This window comes from Salmo salar, chromosome 18, assembly GCF_965601325.2.
Source record: "Salmo salar chromosome 18, fSalSal1, whole genome shotgun sequence".
In the NCBI taxonomy this organism is placed as follows: Eukaryota; Metazoa; Chordata; class Actinopteri; order Salmoniformes; family Salmonidae; genus Salmo; species Salmo salar.
In genome coordinates, this window is record NC_138308.1 from 33,461,293 (window position 1) to 33,479,875 (window position 18,583).

General features: G+C 40.9%; 1 protein-coding gene across 4 annotated transcripts in view; it reads right to left on the minus strand.

Annotated features, from left to right (window-relative positions):
• Positions 1-190: 190 nt before the first annotated feature.
• LOC106560244 (uncharacterized) overlaps positions 191-18,583 on the minus strand; it is a 240,705-nt gene continuing 222,312 nt past the window's right edge. For 3 of the 4 annotated variants that reach the window (XM_082964905.1, XM_082964904.1, XM_082964903.1), the window contains 2 exons: positions 7,982-8,059; positions 191-6,647 (listed from right to left, as the gene is read on the minus strand). In XM_082964905.1, the coding sequence (XP_082821031.1) occupies positions 6,529-6,647; positions 7,982-8,059 (197 nt within the window). In that variant the 3' untranslated portion in view covers positions 191-6,528. Of the gene's footprint in view, positions 6,648-7,981; positions 8,060-13,135; positions 17,457-18,583 lie in introns of those variants that run through there. The other variant, XM_082964906.1, reaches the window with a different exon arrangement.

Sequence of the window (18,583 nt, forward strand, 5' to 3'; positions counted from 1 at the left end):
TCAAAACATAGTTTCATATAACGCAAACATGTGACAGTTAATTAAGGAATTGATCATGAATAGAAATATTCAGTAAATTCTACCTTTCTAGAAATATGTGATGACAATATCATCCAAATCACCAATTATACTTTTCTCCGTCTCTTTATCGATATAGCATAAGGAGCACCAAGAAAGCAGAAACTTCACATCAGCAAGATATCGTATTTTATTCACATTTTGATAGTGACACACCAATGTGTAATCTGAGTAGGTCATTATAAGCAAATAAAACACATGAAATGTAAGAAATTATTGTCGTACAGATTTAAGGCAGGTATCGGTAATCAGAGTGTAAAATCAACAGGGTTTTCACAGAATGCTGTAAAGTCAAAAGAATTGTTGGAAAAATATTACACTTAAAATTGCTGTACAACCTCTACTATATGGTCAAACAGTGGTTCACAACTTCTAAGTATAGGCTTTCAAAAATGATCAAGAAAAGATGACTAGCTTGGCACCAATTCAATAGGCCTATAGTGAACACCATTTTCTATCCATTACGTTTAGCATTTCAGTCTTGAGGTGAATTTAAACCGTTAGCTTTAAAGTAGCAGTGTAGTAGGATAGTGGTACGGCCAGAGTGTAACATCACGCCGGCTAAACTAGTATGTGTATGGCATAGCCGTATAGCCTCAGATGAGGTAGACCATCAAATTAAAATAACAATTATCACACTCAAACACAAATAACAAAGTACATAAATTACCAAGATAATGAGATAAAACACGCTGTTAAAAGAAAATACTAAATACATGGAGTGGTCTTCTTCTCCACAAAGTGTTGACTGACAAGTTCAGAAGACCATGGAGATAATAGAACAGTGAAAATGAATCGGTTGTTGAGTTGAACAAACTTCTCTGTATGAAGCTTTTGAAGTGTTTGTATGGTGTCCATATTAGGACAGACACACCTCCTGATGAGACTGAGACTGTCCTAATATGGACACCGTAGAGGTGTTTTCCCGAAGGCAACAAGGTTAGGTAGCAGGGTTGGGGCTAATCCCATTTAAATTCACCCAGTTCAGGAAGTAAACAAATAACATTTCTTGTCATTGAAATCCATTTCAGTTTACTTCCTGAAATGAGAGCATTGTCATGGGATTGACCCCAACCTAGGTACTGTAGGTAGTGCTAGTAGAGCTGTTCTGTTTCTATCCCTTTCATAAGCCCTGCTACACAGCAGCAGCCATGGTAACTAGGGCCCCTTGCTTTACTACTATGGTATGGACAGATTGTTCATTATCATTCAGGGAATGCCATGGACAAATAGCAGGGAAAACAGAATAAATTAGGTGAACCCATAGTGAAGCAGACAATCAGGTGAACCTAGAGGTGAACCCATAGTGAAGCAGACAATCAGGTGAACCTAGAGGTGAACCCATAGTGAAGCAGACAATCAGGTGAACCTAGAGGTGAACCCATAGTGAAGCAGACAATCAGGTGAACCTAGAGGTGAACCCATAGTGAAGCAGACAATCAGGTGAACCTAGAACTCATGGCAACCTTTCAGAGTATAAATGGACTTGTATTGAGACTGGAAGCTGCTTTTAAAGTGTACAACAATGTACTGATACTTCAGCTTCAATACGAAGGCAGTCATCTTGGATGTTACAAGAGGAAAAACAACATTCATGACTGTCTTGACCTATTTACTTCAATGGGTAAACATTGAAGCTGATTTCTTTTTAAAATGACAACATCTACTACAACATGCTTCTGCAACTCAACATAACAAGAGGAAAAACATTCATGACCATGACTTAAAGGCCCACTGCAGTCAAAAACCTGATATAAATATATAAATATATATAATTATTATTATTATTTTTTTTTTAAACTGTGAGGTTGGAATAATACTGTGAAATTGTACTTTTAGTGTAAGAGCTGTTTGAGAAGATGGGATGGAGTTTTGGCCTGCACGATGACATCACCGCTCCCAGACAGTCCTAGCAAAATTATTCCTTGAGAAATGTCTCTTTGCTAAAAAGCTATTTTGTTTCTTTTTGACCATTTTAATTGAAAACAATCCCAGTAAGGTACTTAATTACCCAAAAATGATTTGATATTTAGATAAAAACAGCTGCATTGGATCTTTAAGCGATCTCCTTCAAGAGAGTTTGCTCTGAAAACACACACAGCAAAACATACTACTAGCCTGGAATCCACAATGGTGAAAGGGTACATCTCAGCTTGGTTTCAAGGCTAACAAACTAACCACGTCAAGCCATCATCATTCATCTAAGGACGGGTGTTGGAATGTGGAAATTAGCACAAGTTAATACAACACATCAGATGATTCATTATTTTAAATAAAATGTTAATCAATATAGCAAACAATCTTCAAATGAACACTAGAGGGCCCTGTCCACTCACAAATGAAGTAAGGACACGAGAAGCAGCTCACCATATTCTGTGACATTCTGCCTATGGCTGTGTTTACACAGGCAGCCAATTCTGATCTTTTGCTGTAATATTGGTCTCTTGACCAATCAGATCTTTTGCCAATAATTGGGCAAAAGAATCCGAATTGGGCTTCCTGAGTAAACGCAGCCTTTGTGTCTTACTTCCGGTAGTATCATTTAGCCACATAAAATGTTCACGTTGAGATGCCAACAAAACGAGCAAGCAGTAACAGTGTGACATGGAAATAAAGAAATGCCTCAATGTTGTTAACCAATTAGCTAATGTCTTCTGTAAAAGTCAAAGGGTTGAATATGCAGTTACCTCATTGACATAAAATGACCTGAGCCATACATATAACCAAGCACAGGAGGTTGGTGGCAACTTAATTGGGGAGGACGGTCTCATAGTAATGGCTGGAGCGGAATGGTATCAAATACATTAAACACATGGTTTCCATGGTTTCCATGTGTTTGATGCCATTACATATGTTCTGTTCCAGCCATTATTATGAGCCGTTTTCCCCTCAGCAGCCTCCACTGTCACCAAGCCATCTTCAAAGAACCTCAATCAATTTGATGCTCTGAAATACTAAGAGAAAATCTCCAACTCAAAGAAATTGGAGCGCAGTAGTGTGACATTGTTTTGAATTTTTTACCCCTTTTTAACCCCAATTTCATCATATCCAATTGGTAGTTACAGGCTTGTCCCATCACTTCACTGCAAATCTGGTATGGACTCGGGAGAGGCGAAGGTCTAGAGCCATGCGTCCTCCGAAACACGACCCGGCCAAGCTGCACTGCTTCTTGACACACTGCTCGCTTAACCCGGAAGCCAGCCCCACCAATGTGTCAGAGAAAACGCTGGGCCAAATTGTGCGCCGCCTCACGGGTCTCCCGGTCACGGTCGGCTGTGACACAGCCTGGGATCAAACCCGGGTCTGTAGTGACGCCTCAAGCACTGTGATGCAGTGCCTTAGACCGATAAAAGAAGGCAAAAGAGACATTTTAAACATCACAAAGTGTCATCTCCACCCACGTACTTTCTCCAACTTAAATCATTGCCTTTGAGGGTACATATCCAATCAAACATACATTAGTATTAGTCTCCCAGACGCATTGTATCCAGTACTGCCTAGGGTCGGGTTTAGGAGACGACAATAATAGAGTTATTGAATAGTACCTTTGTTTAACTACTGAATGTGTCTGGAAACACACATCTTATCGATCTCTATGACGACAGTCTACCGGCTGTTTTTACCGTGACTTTTCACAAAAAGGTACGGTTTTAGGTCACTGGGGCAAAATTAAACACCTAAGTGCATGTTTGATTGAATTGAGGCCTGAGTGACAGAGAGAGCACTCTGATAACATTTGTGAAGAAAGAACACATAGATATTTAATGAATGTCCTTGATTCTTAGCTTATTACTTTCCAATCAGACACACAACAAATAAAATATAAAAACCTCCAGTCTAAGACACAGCAACATAATATATATGTATACAGTGACAAACAATGCTACATGGTCGAAGAGTTGAGGGAGAAATACGTATCTGAGCAGTAATGTACAGATATGGTAAAAATAAAAATAAAAACACTTTCAGAAAATAAGAGTTCAAGTAAAGACCCACCAAGAAAACAAAGAAAGAAAACTCAGAAGTAAAATATTGCAGTGTTGTTATTAGATAAGAAAGATCACCTCTTATGGCTTCAAAATCTAAATATACACATAGCACCCATGTAGACTGATGTACACACAGTTCTGATGGAGGAATCAGCTGTATACTCCCACGTAGACTGATGTACACACAGTTCTGATGGAGGAATCAGCTGTATACTCTCCATGTAGACTGATGTACACACAGTTCTGATGGAGGAATCAGCTGTATACTCCCACGTAGACTGATGTACACAGTTCTGATGGAGGAATCAGCTGTATACTCTCCATGTAGACTGATGTACACAGTTCTGATGGAGGAATCAGCTGTGTACTCTCCATGTAGACTGATGTACACACAGTTCTGATGGAGGAATCAGCTGTATACTCCCACGTAGACTGATGTACACACAGTTCTGATGGAGGAATCAGCTGTATACTCTCCATGTAGACTGATGTACACACAGTTCTGATGGAGGAATCAGCTGTATACTCTCCATGTAAACAATAAAAGCTGACTCACATCATGAATCTGACCCCATAAGCAGACATTATAGTGACATATAAGTAACTAATATGTCATTATAAGTGATGTCTAACTTAGTGACATATAAGTAGCTAATATGTCATCATGACGTCTAACTTAGTGACGAATTAGTAATACGTCCACAGAACGTGGTTAAATGGCACAATTTTTTGGACATATTCTAATGAGACCATGTTGCCAAAAGAGCAGCGATGTAACAACATCTCCAATCATACCATATTCTATTGGTTTCATTGTACTGGGCAATTTCAATCAATCGCTGTAGTATTTGACATGTATTTGTCTGCCCTCTTTGGAGACAAGACCATGGATAAAGGGAAACTGTCCTACTTCATGTTAGCCATATGTATGACTGCAAGAAATCTACATTGAAGTCTTCGCGGCTAACTTCATGTGAACGTGAGGTGATACGACATTAGCATAATATACACACTTACACATAAACTGTACATGGAAGAAATGTCAACTTGACCAAGCCTTCACAAACTACATTCAGTTGGCATTAAGCTAGTGTTTTACCCTTGATCATGTTGTGCTGGTTGTCTTGAGATATGGCAACAGTCAGGCGATGTTACCTGTTGAATAATATCAGAACTCAGAACCCAATCTAGCAGGCTACTCAATTAGTCTGTTATGAACACTACATGTTGAGGTGTATAGTATGTGGAGAGATCTCAGTGAGTAACGCCTGACATAAAGTACCTAGAGTGTAGGGTGTGACGAGAGAGGAACCCAGTATTCTGTTTTGATACAAGACCATCCCTTTACAATTACAACAGTATCATGCAATATATCTGACTGGTAGGTTTTGAAACACAGAATATTTAGCATTCTCAAAACTTTATAAAATTTATGAGCAAAGCTCTAGTAATGAATTACACTACAAGATATTCATTATGTTATGTAACTGGATCAAATCATGTAGCTAGCTTCAATCTAATACGTTTCACAAATATCCCTTTCATTGATGAAATATATATTAATATATGAAATATATATTCATAAATATATTCATGTTATATGAACCTCCTTCACTTTGGTATGCATAAACAGTTCACACTAAGAATATTGATTAGTCATACACAAACACTCACATTTCAGACTGCCTGTTTACCAGCTCACACACACATAACGAAAATATCAAATGAGACCAAACGTGTGCATAGCTATCCCCATAAACAAGCATTGACAAATCATTGAGAAAATGTTTTCTCCTGACAGTATTATTTAAAGAAACAAATTAATTTACTGCCTCGAAAGACTTAATGTGAATTAATATGGAATGCATCAGGTCACAGCAGGGGAGTTGTGAAAACAATAAATAAATGAAACAGTACTTCATATGATCATCATAGCTATAATGACAATAATAATGGACTGTGACACATTTAAAATGAATAGAATAACCATCAACGTAAAGTAACAAATAATTGCATTTCAATGCTTCTATGGTCATAAGAAAACCAAAAGCCGAGCGCTCCAGGGTGAAGTTTCCCTTAGGTACAGATCTAGGAACAGCTTACCCTCCCCCAATGCTAATCTTAACAATTAGTGGGGAAAATGCAAAACTGACCCAAGATCAGCGTCTATGGGAAATTTCATCCTACACCATTGTTATTGTATCTATTTCTGGTTGTGAGTCTTTCCCATGTAAAGCAATAACAGAGGATGAGTGTTTTCAATGTAAAACTGACCACAAGGACGATAGTGTCTGTCTGATATGAGCTGTCTGAGTGATCAGGCTCCACACGCCCGGCTCCTGTGTCTATGGTTGACTGCTGTAGAGAGATGGAGGCTGGATGGGTGGAGGGGGCCCCTGGGTCCTAGCTATTGAGAGGGCCCTTATTCGTTGAAGGGTCCCCTATCAGTTGAGGGGGGCCCCTAGCCGTTCCGTCTGGAGTGAGAGGATGGATGGAGACAGTCACTGGGATCACATTTACCATGAGGTCCCTGGGGACCTGAAGGGCCCGGTGGCCCCTGGATACTGCTTCCAGGTTCACCTGCAGACAAAAACAATTTCACATTTGTGGGGAGTAGTGAACTTCAGGAGGAAGTAGAGATTATTTGGACGCAACCATTGGGTGATTGTTTAATCAATCAAATAAACCATGAAGGAAAACAGGATGTTATCAGAGGAACAGTATTACTGGGAACAGTATTATCTAGTCAGCTAACAAAACTGCTTTCATGTGCCTAACTGCAACTCTTAAAAAGGAGATGAAAACACCCACGTTCATGCATACTTTACACACAAACCCTCCTCAATACAGATCAGAATAAAAAGTTAATGTTCTGCACAAAAAGATCAGAATGAAAGATTTTACTGCTTCGCTCCCGGCAGAGAAGAATCTCTCTGAGATCACGCTGAATAGTGAGAGAGTTGATAAAACGGAAATAAGAGATTCAAGTGCATGTTTCTTTTATAACCGCCCTATCAGGGATGATATACTAATTGTTTTGTGTCAGCTTGGTACCTCTGTAAGAGAGCAAGTCATTATGAGTAACTCTGCTCATTAGTTCTGTTGGTACCTCTGTAAGAGAGCAAGTCATTATGAGTAACTCTGCTCATTAGTTCTGTTGGCTTACTAATTACTCATGTTTTTAATCGGAAAACATCAAACGACCTCATGATGAACTGTTGTCCATGTTAGAGCTGGCGGTTACACTTTACTTGAACCCTCCTTCATAAGGGCTACATGACACTGTCATAACCATGACATAACTGTCATAAACATGACATTACACTGTCATAACCATGACATAACTGCCATAAATATGACATAACACTGTCATAACCATGACATAACGCTGCCATAAGCATGACATAACAGAGGTTATAAACAGTCAGCTTTTTATTTGAATGAATGTTTTACTTTTATTTAATCAGGGGAGCCCATTGAGACCATGGTCTCATTTTCGATGGGGCCCTGAGGACAACAAGTTTATAACGGAGGGTTCAAGAAATAAAGTTTTACCCAAAGTAAGTGTAGGATTCTACAACTAAAGCCGTACAATGATGGTATACTGGTATTTTCCCCTTTCATAAAGCATCAGTTCCATGTGTAAATATGAAATAACTTCATACTAAACACAATGATGGAATGGTTGCTGCAGGTTTACATTCCATTTTCCTTCTTGCTCTTCAATGGCTATAGGGCTTAGCATAATCTCACCAGTTCTTCAAAGCAGTGTGTGTGTGTGTGTGTGTGTGTGTGTGTGTGTGTGTGTGTGTGTGTGTGTGTGTGCGTGTGCGTGTGCGTGTGCGTGCACGTGCGTGTGGGTGTGCGTGCGTGCGTGCGTGCGTGCGTGCGTGTGTGTGGTGTCTAGCTGTTACCTGGTGGACCTGCCAGACCTGGAGCTCCTGGTATCCCCAGACCTAGCTCACCCCTCTCTCCTTTCTGACCTCTGTACCCTGGAAAGAAACACAAGACAATGACCAGACTGGACTGGACTCCCAGCCAAAGACAGCAGACTGGACTGGACTCCCAGCCATAGGAGGGCAACAGGTAGCCTGGTTCCAGATCAGTTTATGTTGCCTTGCCAACTGTTATGGTCATTGTCATGCCAAACATAGCACCATGCCAGTTGGCTATACAACGAGATGGACAGATCTGGGACCAGGGTATTGGAAAACAAGACCAGAGGTAGATGAATCCCATGGTGTTTATGCATAAAGAATTTGTGACGAGTGGTTTAGCATGAAGTGGAGAATAAGTCATCTCATGTCCACCCTATGCAGCCTGAATATTCTAGTGTACATCTGGTACCAACAGTGCTTCTTCTCTCTCTCAATACTGTACTGTCCCTGTCAACATCACAGCAACACAATAGTCTCAACACTGTGGACGGCCTTCAACTCCTCTCTATGTGGTTTCCAGGAAGACCAATGGCCTATTTCATCAAGGCAACTGATGTAAGGAGATCTGAGTACTGTAACTGTTCATGTGAGGTGTATCCACTACTACGGTAGTTACTGTAACTGTTCATGTGAGGTGTATCCACTACTACAGTAGTTACTGTAACTGTTCATGTGAGGTGTATCCACTACTACGGTAGTTACTGTAACTGTTCATGTGAGGTGTACCCACTACTACGGTAGTTACTGTAACTGTTCATGTGAGGTGTATCCACTACTACGGTAGTTACTGTAACTGTTCATGTGAGGTGTATCCACTACTACGGTAGTTACTGTAACTGTTCATGTGAGGTGTACCCACTACTACGGTAGTTACTGTAACTGTTCATGTGAGGTGTATCCACTACTACGGTAGTTACTGTAACTGTTCATGTGAGGTGTACCCACTACTACGGTAGTTACTGTAACTGTTCATGTGAGGTGTATCCACTACTACGGTAGTTACTGTAACTGTTCATGTGAGGTGTACCCACTACTACGGTAGTTACTGTAACTGTTCATGTGAGGTGTATCCACTACTACGGTAGTTACTGTAACTGTTCATGTGAGGTGTACCCACTACTACGGTAGTTACTGTAACTGTTCATGTGAGGTGTATCCACTACTACGGTAGTTACTGTAACTGTTCATGTGAGGTGTACCCACTACTACGGTAGTTACTGTAACTGTTCATGTGAGGTGTATCCACTACTACGGTAGTTACTGTAACTGTTCATGTGAGGTGTACCCACTACTACGGTAGTTACTGTAACTGTTCATGTGAGGTGTATCCACTACTACGGTAGTTACTGTAACTGTTCATGTGAGGTGTACCCACTACTACGGTAGTTACTGTAACTGTTCATGTGAGGTGTATCCACTACTACGGTAGTTACTGTAACTGTTCATGTGAGGTGTATCCACTACTACGGTAGTTACTGTAACTGTTCATGTGAGGTGTACCCACTACTACGGTAGTTACTGTAACTGTTAATGTGAGGTGTATCCACTACTACGGTAGTTACTGTAACTGTTAATGTGAGGTGTATCCACTACTACGGTAGTTACTGTAACTGTTCATGTGAGGTGTACCCACTACTACGGTAGTTACTGTAACTGTTCATGTGAGGTGTACCCACTACTACGGTAGTTACTGTAACTGTTAATGTGAGGTGTATCCACTACTACAGCAGTTGCAGTTTATGTAGAAATATGTTGCTCAGAAAGAAATCCCAGGTCATTAAATAATAATACACTCCCTAAATCCCAAATGACACCCTATTCTCCTACATAGTGCACTATTTCTGACTAGAGCCCTATGAGTACTGGTCAAAAGTAGTGCACTATATAGTGAATAGGGTGCAATTTGAGATACATCATCTGTCTTCTGGCATGCTGTCAAAACATGCATCATCACACCGAGCCAACGGAGGCTGTGTTGGATGTGTGTGGTGTGTGTGTGTGTGTGTGTGTCTGTGTGTTGGACGTGTGTGTGTGTGTGTGTTGGATGTGTGTGTGTGTGTGTGTGTGTGTTGGATGTGTGTGCATGTGTGTGTGTGTGTGTGTGTTTCTGACAGCAAGAGAGCTGCCTGCCTGACTGCAAGCGAGAGTCTCTGAAGAATTCAAAACAGAGCAAAGATGCTGTCTGCATCCCAGATGGCACCGTATTCCCAGAAGTAGAACACTGGTTTTGACCAGAGCCCTGTGGCCAACAGTAGAACACTAGTTTTGACCAGAGCCCTATGGCCAACAGTAGAACACTAGTTTTGACCAGAGCCCTGTGGCCAACAGTAGAACACTAGTTTTGACCAGAGCCCTATGGCCAACAGTAGAACACTAGTTTTGACCAGAGCCCTATGGCCAACAGTAGAACACTAGTTTTGACCAGAGCCCTGTGGCCAACAGTAGAACACTAGTTTTGACCAGAGCCCTATGGCCAACAGTAGAACACTGGTTTTGACCAGAGCCCTGTGGCCAACAGTAGAACACTAGTTTTGACCAGAGCCCTATGGCCAACAGTAGAACACTAGTTTTGACCAGAGCCATATGGCCAACAGTAGAACACTAGTTTTGACCAGAGCCCTATGGCCAACAGTAGAACACTGGTTTTGACCAGAGCCCTATGGGCAACAGTAGAACACTAGTTTTGACCAGAGCCCTATGGGCAACAGTAGAACACTAGTTTTGACCAGAGCCCTATGGCCAACAGTAGAACACTAGTTTTGACCAGAGCCCTATGGCCAACAGTAGAACACTAGTTTTGACCAGAGCCCTATGGCCAACAGTAGAACACTAGTTTTGACCAGAGCCCTATGGCCAACAGTAGAACACTAGTTTTGACCAGAGCCCTATGGCCAACAGTAGAACACTAGTTTTGACCAGAGCCCTATGGCCAACAGTAGAACACTGGTTTTGACCAGAGCCCTATGGGCAACAGTAGAACACTAGTTTTGACCAGAGCCCTATGGCCAACAGTAGAACACTAGTTTTGACCAGAGCCCTATGGCCAACAGTAGTGCAATATAAAAGGAATAGGATGCCATTTGGAATGCAAACGCAGTTTTAATCAAAGAGGGTCAAAGTCAGGAGTCAAACAGAGATTCTCCTGAAGGAGGATTAACAACACAAGGTGTTCACTGTGTGATCAATGACGTTCTTAATAGAGAAATAGGAAGAGAGAAACAATCATTTAATATCAACAAACTGATGGCAAGTGCTCTGACGAAGAAGCTTGCTCTGAGAAGAATCAGCATGAAACCTTATTGAAAGGAATGAAGTTGACTTCCTGAACCTTCTGTCAGTATTTCATGAAAAGCGTTTGGTCCGTTTAGAAGAAGTGGTAATGTAAATGCCTCTATAAGTGGTACTGTAGCTCCTTCCACTGCCTTGAATTTCACATCACACTTTAAAAAGGTAGACCCCAAAATGTAATGAATTGAACAAGCAATTCTAACTCCTTAACCAACTAAAAGCCATCCAACCACTTACACCCTCAAACCCTGTCTACTTCAAGTCCTTTCAAAGGGATGGGGAATGAATAACTAGACATACTGAATACATTATTACATTTTACATTCTGAACAGACCATTCTTAACACAGTAAAAACAAGCTCATGCACATTATGCAGCAGGACAGAGGCCGGCCAAGCAGGCCAGAGAAATGAAAGCATATTCCCGAGGCTGGCAAGCGAGTTAGTATCCTTTTGTACTCTTTTCTCATTCAAATTCACAAACACTTACAGTACACAAATGCAACTGTCATCTCTCCATGCAGACAGGTTGATAATATGACAAGCACTGGAGAGAATAGGAGAACTAGTCTACAGAACAACAGCACTGCAATAGCAAATGTAGATCACAAACAATATCAAAAGGTGAGAGGGGCTGAGGAGCTAGAGGAGGGCTTTATCCAAGAGGCATCTTAAAGTAATTGAGCCCCAGAACATGAGAGCTGGTTGGTTGGTTGGTTGGTTGGTTGGTTGGTTGGAGGGAGGGAGACAGGGTCTGCCTCCAAAATGGCACCCATATTCCCTATATAGTGAACTACTTTTGATAGTGCTCTGGTCAAAAGTGGTGCACTATATAGGGAATAGGATGCCATTTGGGACGCACACCATTTCCCCCCAAAATGTACCTTAAAGTAACTGAGTCTCAGGTCCAGAGTTGGGAAGCAATCAGAAACACTGACTGAGAGAAGTATTAAGCAGTGTGTACACTGCCGTCCAGCCAAGCCCAAAGGGGAAACTGTGAAATATTCTGCTGCTGCTGTTTACAAGACAGAGAACATCTCAGAGAGAAAAGGCTTGTGAATTTCCTAAAATGGATTCCTGGTGAGAGACATTCCACACAGAGCAGACTATGATGAGTCTCCTTTCAAACACGCACGGCACCTCCAACCCTCACTCAGGGAGCTGGCATACTGTAGCATTCCATGGGAAAGAATAGCACTGTACCTTAAAGCTGTAGTCCGTAATTCAAACAACAACAATGCGGCCGCTCCAGCCCCACCACTTTTGTTGGTATAACAGCTGAGAGATGTGGCTGAATAAATGTAACCACTCTTAAATTCATAGACGGAGCTATGGATGCAAGAACTGACCATCCAGGAGATCAAAATGATCGTTTTAACCACATTTTGAAGCTATACAGTGTTTGTTTACAATTACACTGACAGTGTAAGACAGTTCTACTAAGCTCATGAGGCATTCATAACTTATATTCTTTAGGAATCAATGGCTATATATTATTAATTTAAAAGTAAAAAAAAAAATTGCTGTACAAATCCCAGATTTCACCTTTAAAACATCAAACCACTGCATAGGCCCACGGGAAATGAAGAGGACATGAAGTATTGATCCACTGAGGGGACCGACATCCATCAGATATATTGACAAGCAGCATTGTGTTTCCCAGCTTCATTGACCAACAGAAAGCAGCACAGAGAGCCAGGGGGACACTGCTGTGTAAATGACAGTGATTAAGAAACTGCCTAGATGCTGGAAAGGGAACTGTAGACTGTACTTAGTGGCTGATTCACTAAGCATCCACACCTGCCTCATGGCTTTACAATACAATCAATGCATTCATACCTACTGGCTACTGACTGTATTCCTTTTATTAGCTTTTATGTGTTTTTTACTCTCTCTGAAATAGTAGGCGCAAATGCTTAGTGCATCGAATACATTAGATAAAACAAAACAAAACAAAACAATGAACAAACCCAAGATGAATGGCAAGGTGTAATACACAATCGTAATATGGCAAACCGGCCAAATAAATGTCAACGTAAAACAAGCATGACGGATTTCTAAATCTTGAATATGGTACATGTGTATGGGAAGAAAGCCAATAATATCTTAGAAAATACAATGAAAGTTAAAAACGCAGTGACAGAGGTCAATAAAAATAATGACATAAGTCAAAAAATTTGAAATAAATGGCAAAGATGACCCAATAATGATAACATCAAACAGTGACAAAGTTATGTAAGAACATCTACAAACCCCCTAATCCCCCATCCCCACAATGAACATCATTTGGAACCTGTATCCATGGATCTATGTCTATGGATGTACTTCAATAGTTTGACAGATCATAGCCCCAAGTCATATCAAATCCATGAGTCAAGAAGAGAGTGTGAATCCAGCAGAGGGGTTATTTTTCTTCATAAACTCTTCATTTTGGCACATTTGAGAGGAAGTCAAATTGGATATTCCAGAGGAGAGATGCTCTCCAGTGGAGGATGACAGACATAATGAGAAAATATTAGCCCAAACTCCCTCTCTCCCTCCCTCACTCTCTCCGTCATTCTCTCCCTCTCTCTCTCCCTCTCTCTCTCCCTCTCTCTCTCCCTCTCTCTCTCTCTCTCCCTCTCTACCTACCTCTCTCCCTCTCTACCTACCTCTCTCTCTCTCTCTCTCTCTCTCCCTCACTCTCTCTCCCTCCCTCTCTCTCTCTCTCTCTCTCCCAAAGCCACATGGAGGAGAGGAGGCACAAGTCAACAACGGCAGAATTAAAAAGTTGTTGAATTTCTTTCTGATTTACCCCAAGAGACAAACATTTTCCTCTTGATTTTCCCAACAAATAATTATTAGTAAAGAAGTGTCACGTCCTGACCAGTAGAGGGTGTAGTTGGGTCAGGACGTGGCAGAAGGGAGTGTGTGTTTTTTATTGTTTCATTGATTTTGGCCGTGTGACTTCCAATCAAGCACAGCTGTAGAGGGTTGTGGTTGATTGGGAGTCACACATAAGTTGCCTACGTTTCCTTTGTGTTTCGTGGGTAATTGTGCTTGTCAATGTGGTTGCACCTGACAGGACTGTGTTGGCTGTCAGTTTTTGTTGTTTTTGTAAATGCATAGTGTTCGTGACATTAAATATGACGAACCCTAACTCCGCCACATTTTGGTCCACTTCTTCCATAGACAGCCGTTACAAGAAGAAGCTGCATTTTGATTAGAACCACTTTGAAGCATATCAAATCAAACAGACAGGACATTGAAGCATATCAAATCAACAGACAGGACATTGAAGCATATCAAATCAAACAGACAGGACATTGAAGCATATCAAATCAAACAGACAGGACATTGAAGCATATCAAATCAACAGACAGGACATTGAAACATATCAAATCAACAGACAGGACATTGAAGCATATCAAATAAACAGACAGGACATTGAAGAATATCAAATCAAACAGACAGGACATTGAAGCATATCAAATCAACAGACAGGACATTGAAGCATATCAAATCAACAGACAGGACATTGAAGCATATCAAATAAACAGACAGGACATAGAAGCATATCAAATCAACAGACAGGACATTGAAGCATATCAAATCAACAGACAGGACATTGAAGCATATCAAATCAACAGACAGGACATTGAAGCATATCAAATCAACAGACAGGACATTGAAGCATATCAAATCAAACAGACAGGACATTGAAGCATATCAAATCAAACAGACAGGACATTGAAGCATATCAAATCAACAGACAGGACATTGAAGCATATCAAATCTACAGACAGGACATTGAAGCATATCAAATCAAACAGACAGGACATTGAAGCATATCAAATCAAACAGACAGGACATTGAAGCATATCAAATCAAACAGACAGGACATTGAAGCATATCAAATCAAACAGACAGGACATTGAAGCATATCAAATCAAACAGACAGGACATTGAAGCATATCAAATCAAACAGACAGGACATTGAAGCATATCAAATCAAACAGACAGGACATTGAAGCATATCAAATCAAACAGACAGGACATTGAAGCATATCAAATCAAACAGACAGGACATTGAAGCATATCAAATAAACAGACAGGACATTGAATTATATCAAATCAAACAGACAGGGCATTGAAGCATATCAAATAAAACAGACAGGACAGTGAAGCATTTCAAATCAACAGACAGGACATAGAAGCATATCAAATAAAAATACAGAACATTGAAGCATATCAAATCAACAGACAGGACAATGAAGCATATCAAATCAACAGACAGGACATTGAAGCATATCAAATCAAACAGACAGGACATTGAAGCATATCAAATCAACAGACAGAACATTGAAGCATATCAAATCAACAGACAGGACATTGAAGCATATCAAATAAACAGACAGGACATAGAAGCATATCAAATAAACAGACAGGACATTGAAGCATATCAAATCAACAGACAGGACATTGAAGCATATCAAATCAAACAGACAGGACATTGAAGCATATCAAATAAACAGACAGGACATTGAAGCATATCAAATAAAACAGACAGGACATTGAAGCATATCAAATACACAGACAGGACATTGAAGCATATCAAATCAAACAGACAGGAGATTGAAGCATATCAAATCAACAGACAGGACATTGAAGCATATCAAATCAACAGACAGGACATTGAAGCATATCAAATCAAACAGACAGGACATTGAAGCCTATCAAATCAACAGACAGGACATTGAAGCATATCAAATCAAACAGACAGGACATTGAAGCATATCAAATCAAACAGACAGGACATTGAAGCATATCAAATCAAACAGACAGGACAGTGAAGCATATCAAATCAAACAGACAGGACATTGAAGCATATCAAATCAAACAGACAGGACATTGAAACATATCAAATCAAACAGACAGGACATTGAAACATATCAAATCAACAGACAGGACATTGAAGCATATCAAATCAAACAGGGAAAACCATTAAAGCAATAGAAACAGGTCAGTTGTTACTTAATATGATGAATACGATTAGCCCAGACCAGCGTTTCCCAAACTGGGTCCTAGGGACCATAAGGGGGGGCACGTTTTGGTGCCCTAGCACTACACAGCTGATTCAAATAATCAAAGCTTTATGATGAGTTGAATATTAGAATCAGCTGTGTAGTTCTAGGGCATAAACCAAAACATGCCCCCTTGTTGTCCCCAGGACCAAGTTTGGGAAACATGGTCTAGACACAGTAGATTAAATACATTCACTTGGTAGTTACATTGTAATTGTTGACAGCCGCATATTATCATACTCGTAGTCAGTTATACTGTATCAACGTTAACACTGGTAGTTAGATAAACGGAACACTGTGAGGTAGCTAGATGCCCCTGCTCTAAGTAGGGGTGGGCAATTCCAGTCCTCGAGGGCCTGATTGGTGTCACAGTTTTTGCTCCCGCTAACACACCTGACTCCAATAATCACCTAATCATGATCCTCCGGTTAGAATGCAAGTTGATTAATCAGCTGTGTTTTTTAGGGATGGAGAAAACATGTGACACCAATCAGGCCCTGGAGGACTGGAGCTGCCCACCCCTGCTCTAAGACATAAGGACCAACACATTCCATGGCATTTTATTTGCCCTGTCACCATAGGACACATGGCACTGCTAGAAGAGATGGTACTATATTGAACCAAAAAGGGTTCAATCGATGACTCTCTTTATAAACATTGCTCTGAAACGGGATCTACATGGAACCACAAAGCCCCTATATGTTTAGCAGTATAATTCATCACTAGAACCTGCATGGCTCTTACAAGAGGACCTATAAGAGACTGCACAGTGGGCGCAGCTTGCTAGGTAATTCTATTCAATGTCTTATAGAGGTAGCAAATCAAATTGTTATTGATGTAGGAGTGTGTTTGTGTGAGCTGAGCAGTCAGAGTCGTTATTGATGAAGGAGGTTGTTTGTGTGAGCTGAGCAGTCAGAGAGTTGCCCAGGGTTTGATAAAGGATGTCCACTCTCCACCCTCTCTCCCTCGCACCTTTCCTTTTACATTTTACCAGAGCTTTGTTTTTCGTGGAGTTGAGGGGAGTGAGGTATCAATCGTGGTGCTCTTTCCTGTCCAAACTGATATTACTTTCTCTTATTCTCCGCCCAATTCTTCATTTGTCTTCATATTATCACAGAGAGAAAGAGCGAGAGAGAGAGAGAGAGAGAGAGAGAGAGAGAAAAAAAGAAAGACAAAAAGAAAGAGAGAGAGAGAGACGGCTCAGCTATGTTGTTCACCAACAGCACCACACTCCTCCTTCCCTTCCCCCACGTCTCTCCATCTCATCCCTTCAGTCTGTATTGATATATCTGGCTAGCAGGAGAGAAATACCTACGAATCCTTACAACACAGAAGTGTCCATTCACTTTCATTGAGTCCCCCAGACGTCCACACAAACAACCTCTGAAAGAAAGCAAGTATATTTTCCAATTCTCCTCACTCTCTCGTTTCAGCAACACATCTTCCCTAAAAGAGTAGTACTTTTCTCTTCCTTCTGTCTCCATCACAACACATAACTACAGGGCCTTTGGGTATTGGAAGCTACATTGTTTATTCAATTTAGACTGTAAGATCATTTTTGTTTCAACTCAGTGACCTGAGCTCCCCTGCTACTGGCTTGAAGGCAGGTACTCAGGTGAGCTAACGTACACCACCAAACTCAGTAATAACCTGTGAATACACCTGCACACATACACAACTTCCCTTCATTCAAAAAGTAGCTTGGACCTGTATTAAAGGCTGTTATGTATTACTTCAGGTCAGGTTATAGTGTAGCAGATGTGGTCAGAGTAGAGAGGAGTGGAGAGGAGAGGGGTGGTAGAGAGGAGTGGAGAGGAGAAGATAGGAGTGGAGTGGAGAAGAGAGGAGTGGAGAGAAGTGGACAGGAGTGGAGAGGAATGGAGAGAGGTGGTAGAGAGGAGTGGAGAGGAGAAGGGAGGAGAGAATAGGAGTGGAGAGAAGTGGAGAGGAGTAGAGAGGAATGGGAGAGTGGAGTGGAGAGAAGAGGAGAGGGAGAGGAGAGGAGTGGAGTAGAGTGGAGTAGAGTAGAGTAGAGTAGAGGTAGAGCACAGTAGAGTAGAGCACAGTAGAGTAGAGCACAGTAGAGTAGAGCAGAGCAGAGTAGAGTAGAATAGAGCAGAGCAGAGCAGATGAGATGAAAATAGAAGAATAGTATAAAAGAAAAACAAGAGAAAAGAAGAATAGAGTAGAATAGAATAGAGTAGAGTAGAGTAGAACAGAATAGAGTA